Below are 23,236 nucleotides of genomic sequence, written 5' to 3'. Positions count from 1 at the left end.
CCAAAGCTTTATTTGCTGCCCCAAGTTTCCGTCTCCCCCAAATCCTAAACCTCCACTGCCACACTGAACATACTTTATTTTGTCTGGTTCACAGTTACTCGTGGATGTTTTTCTTTTATAACTTTTCTAAAAGAAAAAGCAGAACCTGGAATGCCCACGAAGCTGTGGTCTTACCAGGAATTGGCATTGAACTGCCTGTTTCCAAGTATGAGTGATTTAGGGAGTCAGTATCTGTGAGAGGTGATTTAGGATTTTTTTTTTCAGGTAACTCTTCTGAGAGTTACAGTATGTGGGGCTGTAGGGAAGAGAAATTGGACAGCAAAGAAATACAGATATAAGCACATCCCCAAGCATTCAATAGAGATGCATTAGAAGAGAGCCAGGCTTTCAGTGAAGGGATCAACAGGAAACTTACAAACGACAACAATCAAAAGTATCAAGGAATGCATTGCCCCCTGGCTGATGCCCATCAGAATTTTCGAGGCCAACAAGAAGCTGAATCCCAGGAGGCTGGAACTGCACACAGATTGTTGGCCAAAGCCAGAGATGGACTTTCTGTCAGTGGGAGGAACAATTGGAGACTGTGGCTGTTAAGAGTATGGCCTCTGGAGCTATGAACCATGGTCCCACCACAAGAATCATGTGATGTTTGGCAAGTTATTCAACTTGCTAATGTCTCTGTTTCCTCATCTGTTAAAAGGGGATACTTATTATATGAACAACAAAATGTTGCGTGAGAACTAAATGCGTTAATTCATGTCAAACAGGATAGTATTAATATTTGGCACATGGTAGATGCACAGGTGTTAGTGAGTGTCTTCTGCACCGAGCAAGTATCGCTTAGGTTAGGAGAGTTTCGAGAGGAATTGATCTCCTTTCTCGTCCGTTCTGCAACAAGAATGTCTAGGCCTCAGCTTATGGTTCTCATGAAATTTTATCTTTTACAATATTCTCAACAATAAGCACGTCTGTTCACTGTGTTCCTACAGTAGAGGCTTAATGTGAAAACAAGGGAGAGCACTCTGCAGGCAGGCAGGCAGGAGCGTGTACAGTTTCTTCACTCACTGCTCACATTGCAGTAAGGGTTTGGTAGCTGTCTTAAAGGTGGACCAAGTGTGTGTTAGTTAGTTGCTCAGTCGTGTCTGGCTCTCTGTGGCCCCATGGACTGTGGCTTGTGAGGCTTCTCTGTCCATGGGATTCCCTGGGCAAGAATACTGGAGTGGGTTGCCATTTCCTTCTCCAGGGGATCTTCCCTGCCCAGGGATCGAACATGCCTGCTTTGCAGGCAGATTCTTTACCGTCTGAGCCACCAGGGAAGCCCCTTAAAGGTAAAACTGGTTTGCAAGTCTAGACATTCACAGGTAGATGCCTTTTGTCTTTCCTCATGTTCCTTCCTTTAGCCTAGTCCAGAGATTCTCACCTGGGAGCATGTAAGAATTGTCATTCAGGGCTATATATACTGAATCACGTTCACTGTCCTCGTCGGGTATTTTAAAGGGTTCTCAGGAGTAACCTTGAGCAGGTCTGATTTTTGTCATGAATACTGTTTTGCAACCCTACCTTGCAAGACCCAATTCTTCTGTACTCATTCCAGATAAACGTAAGGAGACTTCCTCTTGTAGAAGCTAAAGATCTGTGTTTTCAGATGTTCTCATACAGCCAAACAGAAGATCCAGATCATGGAAGGTCCCATTCACCCTGATCTCTGGGTAACACAGCCCTGTACTGAATTGTCTGTTACTTAAAAATGTCTATTGTTCAGAGATAACAAGTAACCCAGGGCCTACGCAGTCTCATGCAGGTACTTACCAAATACCACTGCTGATTCCACATCGGATCGTTGAAGAGATCTAGCGCTGAGTCTCTTAGAACTGAACGTTTACTTCTCTCTTTTTCATACTGTTGTTCCGCCCATATCACCTACCAGGAGTTTTATAGCAAGAAAATCAACAGTTAAACAGCCACCTCTGGTGGAATCATCTTCCCTCCATCAGTGTTTTCACCTGACTACAGATCGCACTGGCAGCTCAGTGAGAATAAGGGCTTGCCCGCTGGGGAGATGACCATTTCCTCTATTATGGTAAAGTGTGCCTTTATGAGAAGTCATCAGTGAAGTGATGGTTCCCTCAAATTATTGACACTGTGATTCCAGTGGAAGTAAAAGTTCAGCCTGCTTTCAACAGCAAATGGGCCATAATACCCATTTTTATATTGAGGTTTCAGGCTTCCATAGCTGAAAATTTGTCCATTTGCACGGAATGAGTCAACAAGCTAAGAGATCTCAGAGACTGCTGTTATGTTACTCTTACAGCTTAATTTCTCTTTTTTTATTCACAAAAATAGAAATTGCAGATGTGACAAAAGATGGGAAAGGTGCTGTGTCTTTGCTGATTCAAAATTCTGGCTCCCCTGTGCTTCAGCCTTCTGCTTAAGAATATTTAATACGAGAAACAGATCTGGGATGATGGATGAGCCCTACTGACCATGCACACTTATCATTAATTTCGTTTCATGTATTATGCAAGGAGATCTGACAATACAAAAATTACCTTTCCAACATTTCTAGCATAATCCTATTATCCCTGAAGCCCCAAGAGGTGAGGGGCTGCCTTGTGGTTATATTCATTATGAGATACTACCGTGCTCTGACTCTGCTGAGCAACATGACTGTTTCCTACCCAAAACATATCCCCACTTTCGTACACATGATGATAGTCCAGTGTGTGATAGGATATTGCTAATGTGAGAATACTAATGAGTCAGATCCAAAGATAAAAACTGAAAAATAATTTGCAGCTAAAGGATAAAACTGTCCAGTAAGACCATCCTGAATTTCCAATTAGAAAACATACTGCAAACCTATTATAAACATTGGGAGGGACTCGAGGGTTGGAAATTAGTCACTATAATTTATTTTTAAAGTGCCTGTATTTTCAAGCTTAATTGTTTTGGCTTAAAATACCTCAATGCTTGGAATATACTGCCTGCCATCTGAGTTGGTCTTTGGAAGCTGGCTGCTAGGGAACAAGTACTAATCTTTGAGGGAGAGAGTCACTTACAGTTAGAGATTTCATTAACAGACTTACAGATAGCGTATTGGTGCACTTCAGAGTGCTAATTTGAAAGAATATCCCTATCAAAAAAAAATGCAATAAAATGAAAATCAAGAACATTTTTAAAAAAGTGGAATAAAAGAAGAGGCACTCTGCCATCTGATCAGGTAAACAACCAATTGGTGGAAACAGAGTTATGATTAATATCCTTAACTCCAAATCCCATATTAGTCTCTGTAAGAGCAGACCAAATGGAACAGAGAAATTGGTAGCATCTTTCTATTGTATAGATAGTAAGTATCATGTACTTAATGGTAAATAATCCTTTTGGGATTTAATGCCCTTTGAAAAGGGCATTAAAAAGCATCTAGTCCAACCTTCCACTTCAAGCTTCAACAGGTCCTAGAATTTTTCCTGAAATTAAATTATTCTGGAGATAACTTTCATAGGATTATGTAGACTCCCTTCTAATGAAGTTATGCTAGAGAGTGAATTCTTAGCTTTTCTTCACTATGTTTTGTGATTTCTCCCCTAAGTCAATTACTAAGGAATTACAAATCAATTATCTAAAGAATAGAACTGGGCCACCTATTCATTTTAGTGAGATACTTTGAATAATAACAGTTAGATCTGCTTCACTCTATCCAGTTTTCTCCTGTGAAGATGAGAAGGGAGGTCAGTTTGACTTCCTTGTACATTAACATCAGGCATGCATTTAGGCAGACAAGGAAATAGTTCTCTTTGTTTTTTTGCCCAAAGACTAATCCTAGCTAGAGTACTGGAAGTTGTCCTACTTTCAGAGCCCGTATACAATTAGCCATCTCCCTTGGGACAGTGAAGGGAAGATTTTATTGGACAAGAAACTTTAAAAATGATGTTAAGGGCCTCTGCTTAGGTCTGTCACTTCTAAGCCATTTACTTGAGTAAAAGCCAGCAGTTGTTTATGAGCTGCGGGTTGCTGTCCATGGTTCTGATACAGCGTTCTTGGTCTGGGTTTGGTTGCTGCTTTCATGTTGGAACACTGGTAACCCAGGCCCAGTCATTTCCTACTCTCATAATTTGTCTTCTTTTTCTTCTTCTTTTAAAATTCTATCAGATGCATAACAAAGAAGCAAATTATTTTACAGCGATTGTGAATCCCATGAACTTTCAACAATTTTAGCCCTGTTCTGTCACTTTAATTTTTCTTTATGGGAAGTTGAACGTGTATGTTTTATCTCTCACAAAGCTTTCATAATTCTTGAGAATGTCCTAGACAACAGAAATCATGTATGAAGATATCAGGTTTCCCAGGATAAATTTTCATCAGTATGGCATATTCTTGAGAAAAGGCAAATTTTTCTCAAATTTTTCTTCACATTTTTATTTCATATCAGCATTTCTATTGATGTTTATGATCTCAAAAACAGACTTCAAGAAGACCTTGAGGGATGGGATGGGGAGGGAGAAGGGAGGGGGTTCAGGATGGGGACCACATGTACACCCGTGACTGATTCATGTAAATGTATGGCAAAAGCCACTACAATATTGTAATTAGCCTTCAATTAATTAATTTTAAAAAATCAAAAGGTACATTAGATATACGTGAAATTAGCCTCACACTTTACCTGTACTCATTCTAGACTTTTCCTGCTGGTACCTAATCATTGAATATTATACAAACCAGAATAAAAGGAGATCAAATACTCTGGGTCAGATAATATAATACTTATGGAAACATTTGCCTCCTGAAGACATGGATTTAAAACTCTCTCAAAAACACTGTTCCCTATATAACCAAGTCAGATAGAAACAACAGAATGTATTTTCAAATAACACTGAAATGTTATTAAGAACAGAGTTTCTGTATTATATTTGTTTGGCATCATTGCATTGGATATCAAAATGCTTGGTACATAGACAGCTATATAATAAAAGGCTGTTGATTGATTTTATTGTCAAACAGTTCATTAGTGCTGCCACTTGATTCTCAATATTCATTTTCATGCTCTTAGACTGAGTTTGTGAACTGGTGTTATATAGTTCATATATATATGTGTGTGTGTGTGTATACACACATATAATGTAGTCAACCAATTAGATTCAGTTATTATTATGTGAATTTATAACCCTGTGGAAATGATAAGAAACACTAGAGATAAATAATTGTGAAAACAAGAAAAAAGAATAATATTTGCTTTTGTTCTTGTTAGCAAGCACAAAGAAAGCAGATAAGTCAGGTTACTGGTTTGAAGACAAACACACAACACTTACACGATCATCATCAGACAATCTCTTAGTGATGTGAAGGGCACTCCTTCGAGACCTCTGAGGATGGTTTCTGTGTTTGAATAAGTAGTGATTTTCAAGTGACCCAATCTATAAAGGAAAAAATTAAAATAAAAATCCTCTTTCCAAAATAAGTGTATATAGGTCAGATTGAAACCCAGCTAACTTGCAAACAGGCAATTTTTATTAAGTCCATTTCTTGTACTTGAAGGTAACCTTTTTCTTGATGAGGAAGACACTGTTAGAAGCCTTCCCTTTCTTCTTGGTCTGTTCAGTGAGATGAGCTCCCCAATATTATCCCTTGGGGTCACAGCACTCTTACGGGCTGATGATGCTTCTGTCTTTTATATTTCAGAGAAACCACATTTTCTTTTCTAGGTGATGTTATTGTGTAGACAGACATTTCTAAAATATATTCTCACTTTATAAAATGTATCCTGTCAGAGAATGATACTGTGTGGAAAGCAGGAAAACTCTTTGGTACTATGCATGTGTAGTGCCACACTCAGCTAGAACAATTTGTTGTTATAAAATACAGTGATTGAATCCATAGTGATGATTGTTATAAGCTCCTAGTAGTGACTACTTGACTTTCCAGTAGTTCAGAGCTTTGAGGAAGAAGCCAGCATGCTATATTTAGGACAGGTATTCCACCTTAGAGTTTGTAAATTTCTCTAGATGAGGATCAATACATTTGATTTCGATACAAATGGTCCATTTAGAGCTAAGTTCATTATTCTTTTAAGATAATTTCCCTTTATTCCAAATAGTACTTAATTTGAACCTACTAAATTCTGTAGATGCCCTATATATTTTTTTTAATTGAGACAAGCAATTGACAATGGGTTATTTCAGAAGAATTACTTTCTTTAAATTGATGTTTCTCATCACTGAGAGACTTTTTTCATAGAGATGCTTAGGTCCTGCTCCAAGCCTGAATCTCTGGGAGTGAATCTGCTATAAGCTTTACTGGCACCCCACTCCAGTACTCTTGCCTGGAAAATACCATGGACGGAGGAGCCTGGTGGGCTGCATTCCATGGGGTTGTTGAGAGTCGGATATGAGTGAGCGACTTCACTTTCCCTTTTCACTTTCATGTATTGGAGAAGGAAATGGCAACCCACTCTAGTATTCTTGTTTGGAGAATCCCAGGGATGGTGGAGCCTGGTGGGCTGCCATCTATGGGGTCACACAGAGTTGGACACGACTGAAGTGACTTAGCAGCAAGAAAAGATCACCAGTGCTTAGCTCTGTTTCTGCTATCAACTGGTTTTGCCTCTTGTCACCCCCTCCCTATCCTAGCTTTATCTTGAGGCCTTAAGAAGTTCAAGATGTTGATGCATCTAAGTGTAAACAAAGGAAGAAATAAACAGAACCAGGAAAGCACCATTGGTCTTTTATAAGGAATTATTATTTTAAAAACATTTATTAGTAACATCATTTAACTGGAAATATGTGTATGCAAGTCATATGCAACTCTCGGTAGGTTTTCCCACTCTTTTCTAAAGTTTCTTGTGACTATGCCACCCCTTCCTTGAAGATTCTACCAACAGTACTGATTTACTGTTATTTATTTGTTTATTGGAACTTGTGATTTTGAAAAGCAGCCGCCCAGTGAATGGTCTGGGTCTGGATGAATGTCTGGGGCTAACTGGTGAGAGAAGGAAGAGGGAGTTACTTTTTGCTCCCTCCTCCAGTCTCTCCACATAGTTACCAGTGCTATTTAGCTTTGGTCCAAAGGACTACGTTCCCAGGTTTTTTTCCCTTCATAGGACACACAAGTGTCCACGGTGCCTACAGTACCCACCACTACTCACTCTCTTTTTAGACTCCAAGAATTCCTTGCAGTTTCCTGACTTCTAAGTAAGTCACTTTCTTTGTATCTCCCTGGTTTCCCACAAGCCGTTTTCTATGCCTTGGGTGCCTTCCCCAATCTCATCGTGTTCCCACCTTTGACTCTTCTTCCTAAACCCTGTGCAAATGTTTCTTCCTCGGATTGTCTTCTTTCCCCCCACTTCCCAATTCCCTTCCATCTTCAATATTTCAATCAAGACTCCAGGGACAGTTTCTGTTGGTATACCAATTACTTGCAATTTCAATCATTTATTTTTAAATCAGTCTCTAGACTCTTGGCTCCTTGAAAGTTTCTTTTCCTCCTATTGTTCCTTAGCCCCCAACACGGAGCCTAGCACAGAATAAGGACTTGGCAAAAGCAAAACTATTGGTCTGCCACTGGTACACAAGAGACGAGAAGTCAATATGGGCATTGACTTTCATGCTGAGCATTTCAGGCAGTTTGGCTCATAAAGTTGGAGCATGAAGCCTCTGGCAAGGAAAGCCACATTCTCCAGAGGATTTGAATCTATGGAATCGCAACGCCCACACCGATTACTCATCCCTGACTTTAACCGCATTTCTACCACCACCTCTAGAAAAAACGCGCCAAAATGTTTTACAACTCCCTCCTCCCCCATTTCGACGAACAACTTACAAGGCAAGAAATAAGGGCTTGATTCTGAGCCAAGGGAAAGGAAAGCGTCCATGAGAACTCACAGCCCCCTACATAATGGCTCAATGCCCGTACCCCCCAGCTATTTATTAACCCAGTCCTCACCTGAGCGGGCAACAGTTTCTTCCCCCCCATCCTCGCCCCAAATGGAAAGCCCTGGGAAGCTAAAACACATTTGGCTGAGGAACAAGAAAGAAATCCTTTCCCCACCGTCATTTCGGCAGCCTGGCCCTTCAGGGGAACAGACGGAGCAAAGTTGTGAGGCTCGGACTTCGTAAGTTTCCAGTGAGAGTCCGGAGCTTGCATTAGAGGTCTGGAGAGTTGGTCCCATGCCTCTCACCCACCTCATCTACCACTCCGAAATCCCCCAGCCCCGGGTTGTGAGCCAAGGCCACTGGCACTCTCCAGAGAGAGCTGAGCCGTGGGCGTATCTGAGAAGGCTGCAGCGAACATCTCCAAGCCTACTTGGCCCCTTGCAGCAGGACTTGGATCTGATGCTGCCATATTGAAAAGAAGGAAACAGCCGGCTCCTGACGCAGACCTGCTGAGACCCAAGGGAACAGAGCGCACTGCCTCTCCCTGCCGTGGCTCTGGTTGGTACGAGCCTGCAAGCATCTCAAGTTGCCTGAATGACAGTGGAGGGATTTTTCTTCCAAACCGCGCGGGAAACGGATTTCAATTCCAGAACGGACAACAGCCAAGACTAAGCTGTACCCAGCTGCAGCGGCTGGGTTTTGCCTGGCTGCGCCCAGCCCAAACAATAAATAATGCAAGGCTTCTCCAAGCGCGCCAGGGGCGAGAGCCGGAAAAGCTCCTGCTCTCTGCCACTGGGCTCAGGAGAGTGCAACCTGGGACTCCCACTTGGGAGATGGCGCTCCAGTCCCTCCAGTCTCTTCGGGCCCCAGAAAGTTTCTTGAAAGTGCAAACTCTTACCTGACCCAAAAGGTCGTAGCCTAGCTCCTGGGCTATCGCCGAGGCTGCCTCAGGTCCCCCGGGGATCTCCGCCGCCCACTCATTCACAAACTGCCTCTTCGCTTTTGCACTGTTCATTGCACACCAAGCGCAAAAGAGAGTGAAAGCAGTACACTGCAGAGTCCAGGCTCTTCGCCCCATGGCTCTCACACCGGCTCACACCCAAGTGGGCAGGGAGGGGAGCGAGAAGCAAGCCAGAGAAGCCAGAAATGATCACCCCTTCCGCTGCGGGGCTCGGGACCACTTTCGCTCCGGCTTGCTCTGCGATGAGATAAGAGACGCGCAGGAGACGCTGGGCGGTGGCGAGCGCTTAGTGCAGCGTTTCGGTCTCCCTGCCGAGTGGAGCCCCAGCCCTTCCGAGGGGGAATGGAAATGAGTGTTTACACGTCAAATCTACGAAAGCCATCTCTTGACGTCAGATCTACCTGGACTGAGATCTGGATGGTATTCCCGGCGGGGTGGAGAAGCTGCTAAAATAAGCAGTGAGGGATTAAGAAAAGGAAGAAACATTTGCTGGTATTGCTTAAGTCGGCTCCCTTTCTAACTGTAAATTTTGCAGCCGCGAGAAACACCTTCACTTCTCTTTGAGAAGTGCCCCCCCCATTTGAGTATAACTACCAAGAATCAAAGACCTGGAGTGCAGCACACTTTCCTTCCCTTTTGTCCCTTTTGTCCATTTTCTTGATGTTTGCTTGATTATCTCCTGTGTTGGGGAAGGGAGAGAGGAGGATTTTTATAACGACCCTGTGGATATCAGCACCTGCTATGAAGAACAGGGCCTTTCAGTCTTTCAGATGGGACAGAGGCTGGGAAGGCAGAGACCAGAAGGGAAGCTTCTGACCTAATTTGCCTAGGAGAATGAGCACCTCTGGGAAGACAATGCTAAAGCAACATTTTAAAGAACATATTTTTAGCCATTCAAACCACCTTAGTTAACAAGTTTACATCCTTCTCTCCTCTGTTTCTTAACCTCAGTAAAACAATATCTTAAATTCTGTCTCAGATATTGCAGCACCCACTACCATCCACTTTACAGTCTTTATCAGAAAAAAATGATTAATCACATTATTTTAAAATTTTATTTATTTTTATTATACAATTAAAAAAAAACTTTCCTTTATTAACAAGGAAGTGTACCCAAGTAGTATTGTGTTGATTCAGAGAGAGGAAGAGTAGGTTTCATTAACTCTGAAATTTCCATTCTTCGTTAAGGAGACCTTTTCACTTTGGTGTTGAACTGAAACTGTGCCATTACTTTCCCATAAGAGGCACACTTTCTTTTGGTGGAAGAGTGTTTTCTTATGGAAAGAGAATAAGAAGATGTCTAAATGTTCCTCTATCCCAGAAAAGGGAAGTGGGTACTGTGGCTGAACCTTTTCTGATCCTGAGAAGTTGAGCCTGGTGGTAAATGCTAGGGTCTCTCTTCATTCAGCACCAAGGAGTGGACAGCGCCACAGCACTGGTTGCCTGCGGGAGCTCCGCTTCTGAGTTCCAAGAATCGCCGTCCCCCACAAGAATCAAACGATTTCCTTTTGACTGGTACCATCCCCCTCTTTAAAAAGGAAAAACAGGAACTTGACCACAAAGGAGAAGTATGGTTAGGTAATGATCGTGACTAATTGCATTGGAATTCTCGGGAACACGATGCACTCAGCCCCAAAATAAAATTGCGGGGGATTCAAAGTCTTGCCCGAGAAAGGTTTTTATTTCTTTTCTTTTTAAAGCTCCCAACCGCTGGGGGGCGCAGCCTATTTTAGAGAAAAGAAAAGGGATAAGAGTGGGAGAAAGCATATGCGCTTGTGGAAAAAGGAAGCAAGAGATAACTCTTGACAGAAAGCAAATGAAATGGAGACTTGGTGGAGGATAAGGCTAGTACTTATTTTTCATTTGCCTCCATGTTTGCAGAAATGTAGAGGAGATCAATAATTTCTTTAAACATAAGGCTTCTTAATGAGAACAAATGCCAATGTTAATAAACCATGTGATGCAGTTAAGCCTATTACAATAATGTAACTCTCACATGAGGTGCTGTAGAATGGACTCAGATTGATAGTATTTCTGTTGGCACTGTAAATTCACGTGTGAGTACTGATGGCTAGGTGAGCTGTCTTTTCATATCTCAGCTGAGTTGTGGACTCAAGCTCTCTAGGGTATTTCATTCTTACAGCAGACAGATGCTAACTGTGTGCTAGCAAAACAAGAGAAACTTGTTGCAAATGTTTAATAATGGTAGGAATGGTTAGAGCAGAAACATGTTTGCCCTTATTATTCTTCAAGTAAATCAGTTGGCAGTTCAAGTAAATCATTAAGGAGGCCAGTGTCTCATTAATGAATCGTTTATCTTAAATGGAGCACCCTATGCACCTGGAATAAACATTCGGTTGATATACTTAAAAGTGCAAACTAAATTCTCACAGTAGAAATATAATATCCCCATCCAAAAAATATATATCAGTAATTTATTTTTAAATTCTCTGAATTTTATCTGAGGGACCTTAATTGCCACGGTTTCTGGGATGCAGAAGGGATGAATGTTTGCCAAGGCTATTGGTGCAAATATAGATGTAGGAGTCATCTTAAATTTGTCATATCAAGGGCTAACCCTGTCCTGCTATGTAGATCATAGTAATAACCTCCAGGCCCATCACTGTCATATTTTATATCATGAATTAGAAGTCCAAATTAACACCCTTAAGTTGGTTTTAATAGCATCTGATTAATTTATGTAGGAAACAGGATAATTCAGAAACTGCAAAGGACTGTTTCTATTATGAATTATCAAGTAAGTCTCATGCCTTTCATGACTGCTCCCAACTGCCCAGTGATACAACTAATCATTTATTAGGTTTTCTTGGAGGGTAGTGAGGTATTATGAACAGGAGGTAAAAGATGTTCAGAGATCTGTAGATCACCATATCTCTTTAGTATTAGAAAATAAAAAATTCAAATCTTTTGTTACAGTGAAATAAAGTAGGTATACTAAAGTGTACAAAACCATGTACCCAGTGATTTATCACAAAGTGAACACCATATAACCATTCAGGTCAAGAAAAAGAGTATTGCCAACCCTTCAGAGTAATTTTTCAGTTTTTTTTTCCCAAGAGGCATAGGGGAAGGAGTGAGGAAATAACTTAGGTCTAACATTTTCCAATTGTTATGTAGACTTACATGTTTTCTTTGGGTAATAGTAGCTATATACTATTTCCAGTTTTTTAAGGAATCTCCACACTGTTCTCCAGAGTGGCTGTACTAGTTTGCATTCCCACCAACGGTATAAGAGGCTTCCCTTTTCTCCACACCCTCTCCTGCATTTATTGTTTGCAGACTTTTGGATAGCAGCCATTCTGACTGGCGTGAAATGGTACCTCATTGTGGTTTTGATTTGCATTTCTCTGATTATGAGTGATGTTGAGCATCTTTTCATGTGTTTGTTAGCCATCTGTATGTCTTCTTTGGAGAAATGTCTGTTTAGTTCTTTGGCCCATTTTTTGATTGGGTCATTTATTTTTCTGGAATTGAGTTGCAGGAGTTGCTTGTATATTTTTGACATTAATTCTTTGTCAGTTGTTTCATTTGCTATTATTTTCTCCCATTATGAAGGCTGTCTTTTCACTTTGCTTACAGTTTCCTTTGTTGTGCAGAAGCTTTTAATTTTAATTGGGTCCCATTTGTTTATTTTTGCTTTTATTTCCAGTATTCTGGGAAGTGGGTCATGGAGGATCCTGCTGTGATTTATGTCGGAGAGTGTTTTGCCTATGTTCTCCTCTAGGAGTTTTATAGTTTCTGGTCTTATGTTTAGATCTTTAATCCATTTTGTTTATTTTTGTGTATGGTGTTAGAAACTGTTCTAGTTTCATTCTTTTACAAGTGGTTGACCAGTTTTCCCAGCACCACTTTTTAAAGAGATTGTCTTTTCTCTATTGTATATTCTTGCCTCCTTTGTCAAAGAAAGGTATCCATAGGTGTGTGGATTTATCTCTGGGCTTTCTATTTTGTTCCACTGATCTATATTTCTGTCTTCATGCCAGTACCATACCATCTTGATGACTGTAGCTTTGTAGTAGAGCCTGAAGTCTGGCAGGTTGATTCCTCCAGTTCCATTCTTCTTTCTCAAGATTGCTTTGGCTATTGAGGTTTTTTATATTTCCATACAAATTGTGAAATTATTTGTTCTAGCTCTGTGAAAAATACCGTTAGTAGCTTGTTAGGGATTGCATTGAATCTATAGATTGCTTTGGGTAGTACACTTATTTTCACTATATTGATTCTTCCGATCCATGAACACAGTACATTTCTCCATCTATTTGTGTCCTCTTTGATTTCTTTCACCAGTGTTTTAGAGTTTTCTATATATAGGTCTTTTGTTTCTTTAGGTAGATATATTCCTAAGTATTTCATTCTTTTTGTTGCAATGGTGAATGGAATTGTTTCCTTAATTTCTCTATTTTCTCATTATTAGTGTATAGGAATGCAAGGGATTTCTGTGTGTTGATTTTATATCCTACAATTTTTCTATATTCATTGATTAGATTTAGTAAATTTCTGGTGGAGTCTTTAGGGTTTTCTGTGTAGAGGATCATGTCATCTGCAAACAATGAGAGTTTTACTTCTTCTTTTCCAATCTGGATTCCTTTTATTTTTCTGCTCTGATTGCTGTGGCCAAAACTTCCAAAACTATGTTGAATAGTAGTGGTGAGAGTGGGCACCCTTGTCTTGTTCCTGACTTTAGGGGAAATGCTTTCAATTTTTCACCATTGAGGATAATGTTTGCTGTGGGTTTGTCATATATAGCTTTTATTATGTTGAGGTATGTTCCTTCTATTCCTGCTTTCTGGAGGGTTTTTATCATAAATGAATGTTGAATTTTGTCAAAGGCTTTCTCTGCATCTATTGAGATAATCATATGGATTTTATTTTTCATTTTGTTAATGTGGTGTATTACATTGATTGATTTGTGGATATTGAAGAATCCTTGCATCCCTGGGATAAAGCCCACTTGGTCATGATGTATGATCTTTTTAATATGCTGTTGGATTCTGTTTGTTAGAATTTTGTTAAGGATTTTTGCATCTATGTTCATCAGTGATATTGGCCTGTAGTTTTCTTTTTTTGTGGCATCTTTGTCAGGTTTTGATATTAGGGTGATAGTGACCTCATAGAATGAGTTTGGAAGTTTCCCATCCTCAGCAATTTTCTGGAATAGTTTGAGTAGGATAGGTGTTAGCTCTTCTCTAAATTTTTGGTGAATTCAGCTGTGAAGCCATCTGGTCCTGGGCTTTTGTTTGCTGGAAGATTTCTGATTACAGTTTCAATTTCCGTGCTTGTGATGGGTCTGTTAAGATTTTCTCTTTCTTCCTGGTTCAGTTTTGGAAAGTTGTACTTTTCTAAGAATTTGTCCATTTCTTCCAAGTTGTTCATTTTATTGGCATATAGTTGCTGATAGTCTTTTATGATCCTTTGCATTTCTGTGTTGTCTATTGTGGTCTCTCCATTTTCATTTCTAATTTTATTGATTTGATTTTTCTCCCTTTGTTTCTTGATGAGTCTGGCTAATGGTTTGTTAATTTTATTTATCTTCTCAAAGAACCAGCTTTTGGCTTTGTTGATTTTTGCTATGGTCTCTTTTTTTTCTTTTGCATTTATTTCTGCCCTAATTTTTAAGATTTCTTTCCTTCTACTAACCCTGGGGTTCTTCTGCCATATGACCCAGCAATCCCACTTCTGGGCATACACACTGAGGAAACCGGAATTGAAAGAGACATGTGTACCCCAGTGTTCATTGCAGCACTGTTTATAATAGCCAGGACATGAAAGCAACCTAGATGTCCATTAGCAGACTAATGGATAAGAAAGCTGTGGTATATATACACAGTGGAGTATTACTCAGCCATTAAAAAGAATACATTTGAATCAGTTCTAATGAGGTGGATGAAACTGGAGCCTATTATACGAGTGAAGTATGCCAGAAAGAAAAACACCAATACAATATACTAACACATATACATGGAATTTAGAAAGATGGTAATGATAACCCTGTACACGAGACAGCAAAAGAGACACAGATGTATAGAACAGTCTTTTGGACTCTGTGGGAGAGGGCCAGGGTGGGATGATTTGGGAGAATGGCATTGAAACATGTATATTATCATATGTGAAACGAATCGCCAGTCCAGGTTCGATGCATGATACAGGATGCTCGGCGCTGGTGCACTGGGATGACCCAGAGGGATGGGATGGGGAGGGAGGTGGGAGGGGGGTTCAGGATGGGGAACACATGTACACCCATGGTGGATTCATGTTAATGTATGGCAAAACCAATACAATATTGTAAAGTAATTAGCCTCCAATTAAAATAAATTTATATTAAAAAAATAGTAGCTATATACTAAGACAAGTATATGATTAATTAGTCTGTAATTATACTAGAGATATTTGGTAACAGAACATATTATAGCGGGAAATCTACCTATAGCAGTAATTTTTTCCCAAATATAAAATTATAATATTTGCATGACACACAGGGTAAGCTGGAAGACATTTGGGAATATCTGTACAGCACTTACTAAAGCTATTTTTTTTCATTTTTAAAAATGTGATACAGTTTTGACAAGAAGATAAAATATAATATTTGGAGCAATATATTAAAATTGAATATAGATAACATTAAATTATTGGAGAAGGAAATGGCAAACCACTCCAGTGTTCTTGCCTGGAGAATCCCAGGAACGAGGGAGCCTGGTGGGCTGCCGTCTATGGGGTCGCACAGAGTCGGACACAACTGAAACAACTTAGCAGCAGCAGCAGCAATGTTAAATTAAGAACTGTAAATATACTTCCACTAATGTAACCATTTAATCTCAGATTTTATGCTTGAAAACCTGTATCATTTCTAATCAAAACATTCCAGTGTTGGTCTTTTTGAATTGTTTATGGCTGCTGTCAATGAAAAAAAAAATTTTTGTAGAAGAGAATAAAAATTTTGAAACAACTTTTACAATCATTAAAAATTTGCAACATTTGATCTTAAATATAGCAATTCTTCCTTTTAGCTCCTTGCTAAATTTACCTTAGGAATTTCATAAGATGTTGGTGTAAATTTAGAATTTACCTAAATTTTATAAAGTGTTACAAAATCATTTTTATAAATTGAAAAATACGCGTGCCTTTTAGAAATGTTACCATGAACCTACTTTGCCACAAATGGATAAAGGTATTTAATGCATGGGAAGACTGACATTGGTGCCATTGCCTAAAGATATACCTTCCAAAAGCTTCTTTCTCATTGTCTAACCTCCCATGGCCAAATTTTGGTGGGGCTTCTATGCTAATTAAGCACTTAGGACATGAACTTCTCCAACAGATCCATAGTTCCTTCTCCTAAGATAAAAACGGACATGCTTGCAGCAAGTTGCTGAAGGTGGTAGCAAGATAGATGCTCAGCTTAGTTGAGCTCACTGTCTTTGAGACCAGACCAATAAGTGCTGGGTGTTGCTCACTAATCATGATTGACTAGTTGCCGACCTGGTTGAATCTTCTCCCCAGGAGCCCAGGATCAGACTGTTTGCCTGACCCTTCCAAAGGATGAAAAGACCAAATATCTTGAGGCACATCTATAATCTTACAGGCTAGGAAGTTCTAATCTACAGGAATGAAGGTAAGAGGGTAATAAAGCAAAGTCTGTATACAGGAAGGCTCCAGAGTGCATGAGTAATTATAAGGGACTTATTGAGTGAACTGGACAAACAAAGTATTGAATTTAATACAAAGTTGAATTATTAAAACTGAAGAAATGAGTGCTATTAATTCCAATTATTGAACATGACTCTTCACTTCTAGTGAAAGTAGTTAATTAAATGTAGTCATATACAAATATTTATTAACATTTCTTTTTTTACTTTAGAATGGGATCCTTAAAAATTTGCATTTACTGAGAAAGTTTTGAAATATGACTTGTTCTGTTTCCAGGCAATGCTCCTGCTTCCTCTGTTCTCTCAAACACTACCATTTTCATATGGAAAGCACAGAATATAATTGCTTTTGCTGTCCCTGAAGTGTGTGTGTGTATATATATATATATATTTTTTTTTTAGTGAAAATTATCGACTGTCAGTATAAAAAAGTAACCTTAACAGTTATCTGGTTCCTTGCTTCTCAGAGTGTGGTTCACATACTACATGATAGGCATCACTTTGGAGCTTATTAAAAATTCATTTGGTCTATCAGCCCCCACCCCAACACTACTGAATCAGAACTGATTTTTCTAATGAGTTCATGTTGATTCATATACAATTAAAGTTTGAGAAGCATTGATCTAGTTAACATGTTCTTAAATATATGAAACTCCTAAGGAATATTCCTTTTCATCATTGAGAATGACATTAACTATGGGTTTGTCATATATGACCTTTTCTGTGTTGGGATAAGTTTCCTCTCTTCTCACTTTCCAGAGAGCGTTTCATCACGAATCGGTATTGAATTCTGTCAACAGCTTTTTGTGCATCTGTTGAGATGATCATATGGTTTTCATTCTTCACTTTGTTAAACATCGTGTTTCACATTGGTTGATTTGGGATATTAAAGAATTCTTGCATCCCTGAGATAAATCCCACTCGATTGTGGTATATGATCCTTTCAGTGTATTGTTGATTCAGTTTTGTTGAGTATTTCTGTGTCTATGTTCATCAGTGATATTGGCCTATAATTTTCTTCTTTGTGTGTTATCTTTGGTTTTGGTATCAAGGTAATGGCGGCCTCATAGAATGAGCTTGAATGTTCCTTCCTCTGTGATTTTTGGAAGAGTTTCAGAAGGATTGGTGTTAACTTTTCTCCCAATGTTTAATAGAATTCACCTGTGAAGCTGTCTTATCCTGGACTTTTGTTTGTTGGAAGTTTTAAAATCACTGTTTCAATTTCATTACTTGGGATTGGTCTGCTCATATTTTCTATTTCTTCCTTGTTCAGTCCTGGAAGGTTTTATCTTTTTTCAAGCATTTGTCTGTTGCTTCCAGGTTGTCCATCTTTTGGCATGTAGTTATTTGTAGTAGTCTCATGATTCTTTTCGGAGAAGGCAATGGCAAGCCACTCCAGTACTCTTGCCTAGAAAATCCCATGGATGGAGGAGCCTGGTAGGCTGCAGTCCGTGGGGTCGCTAAGGTTCGGACACGACTGAGCGACTTCACTTTCACTTTTCACTTTCACACATTGGAGAAGGAAATGGCAACCCACTCCAGTGTTCTTGCCTGGAGACTCCCAGGGATGGGGGAGCCTGGTGGGCTTCCGTCTATGGGGTCACACAGAGTCGGACACGACTGAAGTGACTTAGCAGCAGCAGCAGCAGCATGATTCTTTTAATTTCTGTAGTGTCAGCTGTAACTTCAAATTTTACTGATTTGAGTGGATAAAAAAATACATGTTGCAAATAAACAATGAAATATTACTTACCTATAAAAAATAAAATAACGCCATGAGTCTAGAGATTATCGTAACAAGTGAAGTCACTCAGACAGAGACATGCATGTGATATCACTCATGTGTGGACTCTAGTGAACAAATAAAGATAAAAATGAACTTATTTACACAGCAGAAGCAGACTTAGAGGCAGCGAGAACAAACCTATGGTTACCAAAGCGGAGGTGGAGGGGGTGAACCAGGAGCTTGAGATGAATGCATACACGCTACTGTGTGTGAGATGGTGAGCCAGCAAGACCTACTGTGTGGCACAGGAACTCTACTCAGTACTCTGGGATAACCTCTGAGAGCAAAGAATCTGAAAAAATAAATAAAGGTGCATATATAACTGAGTCACTTTGCTGTACACCTGAAACTAACACAACACTGTAATTCAACTATATGCCAATAAAACTAGAAATTTTTAAAAAGGAATATTTCTATCAAATAGGTAATTCAGGGTCTCTCCCAAAAGAGCCTATTCTTTGGTTTGGGTTAGCTCAAATGGTTTCAAAACCTTTCCTTATAATTACATGAATCTTTGCTCATTGTTTTCCTTCAGTCATGCTAATTTTTTCCCTACTGTACCACACTGGTAGGTATTAAGCTCTTTTTTGTGTGTGACAGCTTTTCTGATTTGGAAGACAGATTTATTATGTCTTGTCTAAGTTTTCTTACTTTAGGTTAAACATTCTCAATCTGTTTTAATGATTTAGCATTCTGGTTACTCTTGTCTGAACAGGATCTTTTAAACATACTTTTAAAAATATGGCACCCAGAATTAAATGTAATATAGTCAGCCAAACCTGTGTTGATTAGAGCAAGAATTTCACCTCTTTCTCGAAACTATCCCTCTGTCACAATAGCATAAAACTGAGTTAGCTATACTTTTTCCTTGTTGAACAAATAGTTTACCGTAATCTCTATTTATAGTCACATGTGCTATTAAGTCACATTTCCACCCTGATTTGCACAGTTTTTGTGTTCTTGTCATCTGTGTATATGGATGCAGGATGTTTGGAATCTTGATTTTATCATCCATTGATGTGCTCTGAGCTTTATGCTGTATGCAAATGAAGTCAGCTTTCTATTAGTAGCTTCGTTCAGGTTATTAATAAAAATAACTAACTTAAAACTTCATTTATTGAAAGAGAAAAGATAGAACTACTAGAAACTTCCTTACAAGTTATAATTTAATGATAGTATGCTTTGGAAGCAGTTTCGACTTTCCCTCAGCAGTGACTGTTCAAAAGGGCAACAGAAGACCTTGTTACATGTTATGTAGAAGTCTAGATATACAGTTGCCATAGGATTGACTCTCTCCATGTCACGCTGGGTGTCAGTGATCTAAATTTATTTTGTGAGTAATTCAAACCAAAACTTTGATAATTTGATCTGAAACTGATGATCGTCCACTGATCTAGTTCATAAAACTTACTTTCTTTTCATTCTTGGAACTGAGAATTTTTGACCAGCTCATCTTTCAGCACTGATCTTTATTCTGCCTTCTGATATTCCTCAGTGATCTTTGACACTGGTTCAGGTGTCTCCCTTTTGTAATGAATTTATTCTTCATTGACATTTACCCGTATTATCTGTCCCCTCCCCTTGAATTAGCCCCAGGTAGTAGTGGTATACAACAAAAGTCATCTTTTGATGACTTGAAATTTTGATGAATCGAAATTATTTTGGCTTCAAAAGATAAAGAGCTGTGTCCTAACTAAAACTAGCTGAAGCACAAGAAGGGAAACACATTGGGTTATGTTATTAAAGCATGAAAAGTGAAATTTAGAACTGGCCCAAGAGACTGGAATCAGAGACTTAAATAGCTTTTATCAAGTGCCCTCCTCATCCCGTCTCTCATTTCTCAGCTTCTACATCTTCATAGTTCTCATTTCTCAGGCTTTTCCACAGGCTGTCAAACGTGACCATTGCCACTTCTGAGACCACAGCTTTCGAGCTCATAATATAAGGGGAAAAAGAGGACTTCCTTTCAGTCCTCAATGTAAGAGTCCCAGAGCAAAACTATGGGTGCTAGGCTACACTGATACTGCACCAGTCAGTGTGTTCTGATTGGCTATATGTAGACCATGTGACGAACACTGTATTTGAAGGTGTAACGGCTTCCCTGGTGGCTCAGAGGTTAAAGCGTCTGCCTCCAATGCGGGAGACGCGGGTTCGATCCCTGGGTCGGGAAGATCCCCTGGAGAAGGAAACGGTAACCCACTCCAGTATTCTTGCCTGGAGAATCCCATGGACAGAGAAGCCTGGTAGGCTACAGTCCACGGGGTCGCAAAGAGTCGGACACGACTGAGCGACGGAACGGAATGGATGGAGGGTATTAGCATTAGTATGACTTGTAGTTACATCATTATTTCAGTGTTTTCTGTAAGGAAAGAGCAATTCGCCAAAGAAAGGGTGAAGTGGAGGTTGTATAATAAAGAAAGGAAAAGTGTTTAGAAACAAAAGGAAGTTCCCATAATAAAAGAAGAAAAAAATGTCTAGAAACATGAACAATCACCATGCCCTTCAGCAGACAGAAAGCTAGTAAAAACTAGTCATTGACAATCCACGTTTTCCCATCCTGTGGTATTAGCTCTCCTGTGGTTCATGCATTTAAGCATCATTCAACATTTAAAAGCAAATACTGATGTTGAATTAGTTAATTTAGACAATATAAATATAGCATGTAGCAGATTTAAATCCTTTTAAACTGTTTAAAAAAGACTTAGGGGTGAGGTTATAAACACAAGATCTTTTCTAGATTTTCATCTTGAAGTAATTTTAGATTTACAAAAAGTTGTAAAGACAGTATATTGGGCTCATTTATCTTTCACTCAGCTTTCCCATATTATGTATCTATAGTACTAGTTAGCTAAACCAAGACAGTACCATTGGTATACTACTATTAGCTATTCTAAAGAGCTTCCTCAAGTTTCTCATGATTAGGTTAGAATTATGCTTTTTTTTTTTTAGTAGGAAATGATGATATGTCATTTTCACTGCTGATATCAGGAGGTACAGATATCCACATGTCTAAATTACTAGAGATGCTGTCTCTGATCCCTTGAATAAAGTGGCATTGTCCAGATAATTCTCCACTACAAAATTACTGTTTGAGAAAGAATATTTCAGTGCAAAAATAATTGTTGAAATTGTGATGAAAAGAACCAAAGTATGTTAATAATATCCAATTTGAGAAAATGAAAATAATTTCACTTCCACAGGCCCTTGTACCTTGTGATCCTCATTATTTATTATTCCACAAGCTAGGAGATGGCTTTTCAGCCTTACTGAGTGTATTTCTTATTTGTCATATCTGGGATCAGGGTTGGTCCACTCTTAGAACCACAGTTAGAAACAATTGTTTGAAGTCTGCTTTTCCTTGCCTATTTACAAAAGCTTCAGTGCAGTCCTTCAAGGATTACGTTTATTTAAACAGGCAGATTAATCCCAGTCTTCACTGGAAGGAGATGTGAAGCAAAGGAAAATTTAGGTTCAATTATTACTGTCATTTATCCCTCAGTGGTCCTGCTAGAAAGATAACCTGAAGATGACCCATCCTACAACTGATGCTGGGGTTCGTAGATTGCGTCCCACCCTAGCACAGACGACTCAGTCCTCAGCTGCCTTCCCAGGCCTCTTTGAGCACCACTAACTGACTGCAAAGAGCAAACAAGTCTGAATGTAGAATCGGTCCACAGCACATTACTTTAAAATTCTGAGCTGATTTCTACACTTAAACTCTAGTGCAAATCTGGTTTTCAGGCTTCTAAAAAAAGACATTAAAAAAAAAAACAAAAACTAAGAAGTACAGGTCTGAATTCTTACCATTATCAGACACTGAGACAAAGGGTAAATTTCTGCAATTACGTTTACTTCCACTTTTTTTTTCCTTATGATAAAGTTCAGGTATCCTTGTCTCTATCAAAAGTAGGGAAACAAAGCATAGCAGAAGGAGTCAGAGATTTAAAGAAAACTTCGTCTTAAGCTTGACTTACTCGATCAGTTGTGGCATCTGCCTGTCTCCGCTGAGCATTTGTGTCTGTACCCTTTTCCCTGAAGCCTCCTGCAGACTCTTTCCTGCGTTGTCCAAATCCGGTCACACTGCAGCCATAGCTCTTTACTCACAAAAAGGAAGAGGACAACAGGTCCAATATCTTAGGCAAACGTGTATTGGCCAGGTCTGGGTTGTTACATCCCAGGAAGAAAGTTATATCCCAGGAAGTAATGTTATGTCATTTTCACTGCTGGTATCAGGAGGTACAGATATCCACATGTCTAAATTACTAGAGATGCTATCTCTGATCACTTGATTAAGTGGCATTGTCCAGATTATTCTCCATTATAAAATTACTATTTGAGAAAGTATATTTTGGTGCGAAAATAATTGTGGCCAAGAGTTCCTTCCCAGCCCACAAATTTGGGAAAGAGATGAACTTGTGTGTGTGTGTGTGTGTGTGTGCTGGTGGTGGTAGGGGAGATGGAACAGACATTAGCAAGGTGAAGGAGTCAATTTAGTCTATTGATGTACTTCTGACTCTTCAGTCCAGGTTAATCAGGATTCCGGGATGGGGCCTCACCTACACTTGGGGAAATATGGGGCCTTGTCACTGGGAAAGCTTGGGAAAAATAGCTTTGAGAAAGCGGTTTGTGGAGGGCAGTGGCTGGTGATCCAGTTTCTTCTTTCCTGGTGCTTTGTCACTAGAAAAAGCAGAAGCAGTGCCTTTAATTTTATTTGCAAGGTGAATTGAGAGTTGACTGGAAAACTGACAGCATTTGACAAATGGATCCCAAACTCTACATGGACACTCTTTTGAAAAGCAGTAAGTGCAGAGGCAAGAGCAGGCTCTGGGGCCAGACTGTCTGGGGTAGAATCCCAGTTCTGCCACTTTCATTCCCTCGGGATGTTTGGTCATGGTTTTGACCCTTGTGTGCTATCGTTTCTTCATATGTAAAAAGGGCTGTAATGGTAACTTACCTGATG

General features: G+C 39.4%; 1 protein-coding gene and 1 pseudogene across 2 annotated transcripts in view; one reads left to right on the top strand and one right to left on the bottom strand.

Annotated features, from left to right (window-relative positions):
• Positions 1–8,943, bottom strand: part of PCSK1 (proprotein convertase subtilisin/kexin type 1) — a 41,579-nt gene extending 32,636 nt beyond the window's left edge. The window contains exons 1-3 of the mRNA XM_055429440.2: positions 8,764–8,943; positions 5,307–5,411; positions 1,810–1,920 (exon numbers count right to left, since the gene is read on the bottom strand). Of these exons, the coding sequence (XP_055285415.1) occupies positions 1,810–1,920; positions 5,307–5,411; positions 8,764–8,943 (396 nt within the window). The remainder of the gene's footprint in view (positions 1–1,809; positions 1,921–5,306; positions 5,412–8,763) is intronic.
• LOC129558979 (polyadenylate-binding protein 1 pseudogene) overlaps positions 1–23,236 on the top strand; it is a 180,795-nt pseudogene that overhangs the window by 55,199 nt on the left and 102,360 nt on the right. The window lies entirely within an intron of this gene.

This window comes from Moschus berezovskii, chromosome 8, assembly GCF_049115385.1.
Source record: "Moschus berezovskii isolate FMDL1 chromosome 8, NW_MosBer_1.0, whole genome shotgun sequence".
NCBI classification, from domain to species: domain Eukaryota; kingdom Metazoa; phylum Chordata; class Mammalia; order Artiodactyla; family Moschidae; genus Moschus; species Moschus berezovskii.
Note: the sequence above shows the minus strand (reverse complement) of the source record. Positions and strands in the feature narration are given on the sequence as shown.